Below are 3,793 nucleotides of genomic sequence, written 5' to 3' on the forward strand. Positions count from 1 at the left end.
CAGACAACCTTGGGGTATGGGTACCGGTATGTTTATAGAGATTAAGGCCACGTTTACACTACTCTGCCACATTGAATCCAAATACCGTATAGTGAGAAATTTTTGTGGCCCAAAATTTTCGCAGATCCATCAAAAAATCAATTTTGTGGGTTTAATTTTCGTGGTTCTCTACTTTTCAGCCATCTTAAACTGTATTAAATTGATTTTTGTGGATTTTATTTCCGTGAAGTTTGAAAAAACATGAAATCCACGAAAATTTCCCACTGTACGGTAGTTTTTGCTATTACTATTTTCAGATAAAACAGAGTAGTATAAACATGGCCTAACATTCCATGCCCACACAAATCAATATTGGATCTCGGCCAAGCAAGACTATAAAAATTCCCCATTGGTTTTCCCCATGGTCATAATCACCACACTTAACAATGACATTAGTGTAAGTTTGTGTTGTGTATGTGTATGTGTGTATGTGCCTACATTATAATTTTACGTACCACAGTGCTGATTGATATCTCTAATATGTAAACATTGTTACTAGCAGTATTCATCTCATCATTATCAATAATATCAGTCTCTACTCCACCAAACAGAACAGCTCTAGTGTTGTTGATCTTTTCAATGATAAAGACACAAGCAGCTGGTATACACAGGCCAATGATTGTAGGATTATGCCATTTTCCTAAATTATTGTTATAATTTTAAAACAGAAACATAAAGTCTTACTTGATGATAGATTATACATTGAGTGCTCATTAGTTTGCCATTTTCCATCAAATAACTCAATGTATTTATGATAAGGCAGTTGCACAGATGGTTCGGATCCTATTCCTCCTATCATTAGTAAATGGTGTACTCCATCATGTTCAAATGATATCATTCCACCACCGGCTCTCCTCATAACTGGTCTAGTTGCATCAGTTGGTTCTAATTCCCTCCATTGAAGACTAACGGTATCCAGCTGTGTAATACTGTTGTAATAACAGATGTCATGGCCACACCATCCCCCAAAAATATACAATTGATCTTTTATTGCAGTACAGAAGCATCCTCTAAATCCTAATGGAGGAGTACCACTAGTACCTTTAGTGATCCATTGACCAGTTGAAGGAGTAAAGTGTTGTATATTAGTAGTGAACTTTCTCTTCTCTTTACTATCATGTTCTTCAGGTAGGCCTCGAGGTAAACCATCCTGATGACCACCCCACACATACAGTGAATCACCTACAGATGCAGTGCGGTGAAAGGATCTTTTATTCAGTTGATCTATATAGCAATGATTGACAGTAGTACATGATATGATACTGCAGGGATAGAATCTTACTTACTTTTAAATCCAAACAACAAGGAGGCTGCCATGGATAATGCGGGGTGGAACTAAACTTAGTAAACTATAAAGTATCTAAACACTAAATAGTCATAGATTATCCGGAGGGATCCGGATATAGATCTAATCTAATTTAGAGCTTAGTAAACACTAAACAAAGCAAAGCTAGCCGGGCTAGCTCAGCAGGTACACGTAGCTCGATCTTCTCTCTGAGGCCCTCTCGTTCTCTTAAAAAGACTAAAAAAGAATGTCGGCCGTTCATCCAAAACAAGCCAAGAATGCCCCGATGATGGTACAACCAGTTCCCATTCAAGTATGACTTCAGTTCAAATAGAGATCTAAACATGATTGCATTTTTTGTGTAGATGGTTCCCTCGATGGCTCCATACCAGCCTGGTATGATGCAGTATGCTATGGCTCCTCCTGTTGTTCACTTACAGTCTGAATTTGTTCCTAACGATTACTTCATTCCTACACTAGTTATTGCTATTGTCTGTCCTATTATGAGCTTCTCTACAATCTTCTTCACTGTTGCTGCTATAATCTGTTCAATACTGGTAAGCACACATGCACACAACTACGTGTAGTGCCGTATAGCTAGTGATTTAGAAGGGAGTAAGTTTTGGTGAATTGCTTAAATTTCAGTTTGTGCCGACACACCATTGAGAAATAAGCATGCATGTGGCCTGCATATGGCTTAAAATGGCATGTTTTTATTTTGGTTGAATGGCAAATAAAACACTAAATTCTATATCAGCTAAGGCAGTGACACAATTATAGCATAATACTTTGAGATTTTCAAGGGCTAAAATTTGTCAAAAATAATGTCTGCAATTCATTTTTTTCACAATAATTGTTTTAGTAAAGTCCAAGATGGCTAAATTTTGATAAACATTATTATTTTTGTAGTCTTGGATGCATAGAGCAAAAGGTGTACAATATTATTTACAAGCCAAGAGGTTTGGTCAAGCTGCTCTAATATTGGACATCATTGCTCTGCTCTGGTTATTTGCTTGGGGTTTCTTTGTACTGTCATATTTAAGTTACATTGTATACATATCCCCCTTTTTTTCCTGATCTAAATTATGTGTTATTCTGCTGTATTATGTTTATCATCCTTATTTGTCATAGTTTATTTATAATAAAACAATCACTGACTGATTGACTGGCTTATCATACACATGTACATGTATATGTCAATTCAAAATAATTCTTTAAATATAAAAATAACAAGTAGCTTCATGTGTCACAGACTACAAAAAATAATGACATGGCAAATAGAATTGATTAATTAATTTTCTTCAAGTACTTTAACAGCTTCATTAAGGCCTAAATATTGAAATACTTCAATAAGGTCAGCAAGCGATGAATTAGGATAGAGCTCTTTCCACTTTTTCAACAGACGGTATCCTTGTATGTCTGGGTCTGTGAAGTCGCTCTGAATCTGTTGTAAACAACTGTCAGGTATTCCTAAATATCCAGCAAGTTTTGGTAACTGATTCAGGTGTGATGAGCACTTCATTAAAACACCATCTAGTAAAAATTGAAAAAATGGCAGTGACATAAAATACAATATCAAAGATCATTATTTCTTATATATAGTGATAATATTTATTTACTTGATACTCTGCCAGTATTAGAAGACATAGATGAATTATGCAACGGATTCGCAAACAGACCATTAAGAAACGTGATTACATGTATAGACACAACTATCATGGTATAGATATGCTGTTGTTGCAGTGAGCCTACAAGTTTGAATAATTTTGGTTTGTAGCAAAATAGAATACAATGAAATTCTTACTGGAATCATGTGCTACAAAAGTATTGTTAGCAACAGGAGGAATTTGAGAATAAGAAGCTGGTGCTGTGATTAAATCAATAATCACTAATCTGTTAATATAATATACTTACCTCTGCTGGAAGTGTTATCTTTGCATGATGAATCAATGTCAACAGAGGCTATGATGACAATCATTTTAGTTTAATATATTTTAATACACATACTTGTTGTTCCTTTTTGTGGAGATGAATGAGGAATACTTGTATTACTTCCGGAAGTTCCAGGATTAATAATAGGTGTGTCACTAGGAAGAGGCATACTTGGTTCATCAGTACAAACTGATTCTGCTTTGGAGGTGCTGGGTATTGGTGTGCTAGTCAAAGCTACAAGTGGTACATTGGTAGCACTTTCTGTATTAAGAGAAGGTATAAAGAAATTAACAATGTACTTATACTAAATTTAATGACAAAATTGCTCACTGCTTTGTGTCTCAGGAGACTTCGATCTATCAGTGTCATCTTGTGATTCATCATCAGTTTTATCTTGTGATTTGTCACCAGATTCAGTACAATTAAGACCTATTACAAGTGACAGTCAGATGGTATATGATAAAAAGTCATACACTTTTGCTGCATTCTCTCCTAAGAATGCTTTGATTTTATTTATAGCTCTCCTATTGTTCAAAT

The 3,793-nt window shown here is 35.2% G+C and overlaps 3 protein-coding genes across 3 annotated transcripts in view; 1 reads left to right on the top strand and 2 right to left on the bottom strand.

Moving 5' to 3' along the window:
- LOC105314848 (acyl-CoA-binding domain-containing protein 5-like) overlaps positions 1–1,373 on the bottom strand; it is a 10,296-nt gene extending 8,923 nt beyond the window's left edge. Inside the window, exons 1-3 of the mRNA XM_011409243.2 lie at positions 1,326–1,373; positions 724–1,263; positions 495–679 (exon numbers count right to left, since the gene is read on the bottom strand). Of these exons, the coding sequence (XP_011407545.2) occupies positions 495–679; positions 724–1,263; positions 1,326–1,356 (756 nt within the window). The 5' untranslated portion in view covers positions 1,357–1,373. The remainder of the gene's footprint in view (positions 1–494; positions 680–723; positions 1,264–1,325) is intronic.
- A 105-nt stretch (positions 1,374–1,478) lies between these two features.
- LOC109587764 (uncharacterized) lies at positions 1,479–2,471 on the top strand. The gene is made up of 3 exons (XM_020003990.1): positions 1,479–1,637; positions 1,690–1,881; positions 2,234–2,471. Exons 1-3 carry the CDS (start codon positions 1,572–1,574, stop codon positions 2,399–2,401), a joined length of 426 nt encoding a protein of 141 aa, XP_019859549.1. The 5' UTR covers positions 1,479–1,571; the 3' UTR covers positions 2,402–2,471.
- A 77-nt stretch (positions 2,472–2,548) lies between these two features.
- On the bottom strand, positions 2,549–3,782 carry LOC109587765 (uncharacterized). The gene is made up of 7 exons (XM_020003991.1): positions 3,731–3,782; positions 3,587–3,685; positions 3,332–3,517; positions 3,239–3,286; positions 3,129–3,191; positions 2,944–3,072; positions 2,549–2,857 (listed from the first exon to the last, which is right to left on the bottom strand). The coding sequence occupies exons 3-7, from the start codon at positions 3,423–3,425 to the stop codon at positions 2,616–2,618; spliced, it is 576 nt and encodes a 191-aa protein (XP_019859550.1). The 5' UTR covers positions 3,426–3,517; positions 3,587–3,685; positions 3,731–3,782; the 3' UTR covers positions 2,549–2,615.
- Between the last annotated feature and the right edge of the window lie 11 nt (positions 3,783–3,793).

The sequence above is a fragment of the Amphimedon queenslandica genome, unplaced genomic scaffold (assembly GCF_000090795.2).
Source record: "Amphimedon queenslandica unplaced genomic scaffold, v1.1 AMPQUscaffold_12455, whole genome shotgun sequence".
Taxonomy (NCBI): domain Eukaryota; kingdom Metazoa; phylum Porifera; class Demospongiae; order Haplosclerida; family Niphatidae; genus Amphimedon; species Amphimedon queenslandica.

What these genes read in the sequence shown, in the direction of transcription:
- LOC109587765 (XM_020003991.1), bottom strand. Translation starts at nt 3,425, where the DNA reads ATGCCTCTTCCTAGTGACACACCTATTATTAATCCTGGAACTTCCGGA. An exon ending in AGATAACACTTCCAGCAGAG is followed by an intron (nt 3,192 to 3,238) that starts GTAAGTATATTA and finishes ATTTAATCACAG; the next exon opens with CACCAGCTTCTTATTCTCAA. An exon ending in TTTTGTAGCACATGATTCCA is followed by an intron (nt 3,073 to 3,128) that starts GTAAGAATTTCA and finishes TCAAACTTGTAG; the next exon opens with GCTCACTGCAACAACAGCAT.
- LOC109587764 (XM_020003990.1), top strand. Translation starts at nt 1,572, where the DNA reads ATGTCGGCCGTTCATCCAAAACAAGCCAAGAATGCCCCGATGATGGTA. An exon ending in TACAACCAGTTCCCATTCAA is followed by an intron (nt 1,638 to 1,689) that starts GTATGACTTCAG and finishes TTTTTTGTGTAG; the next exon opens with ATGGTTCCCTCGATGGCTCC. An exon ending in CTATAATCTGTTCAATACTG is followed by an intron (nt 1,882 to 2,233) that starts GTAAGCACACAT and finishes TTATTTTTGTAG; the next exon opens with TCTTGGATGCATAGAGCAAA.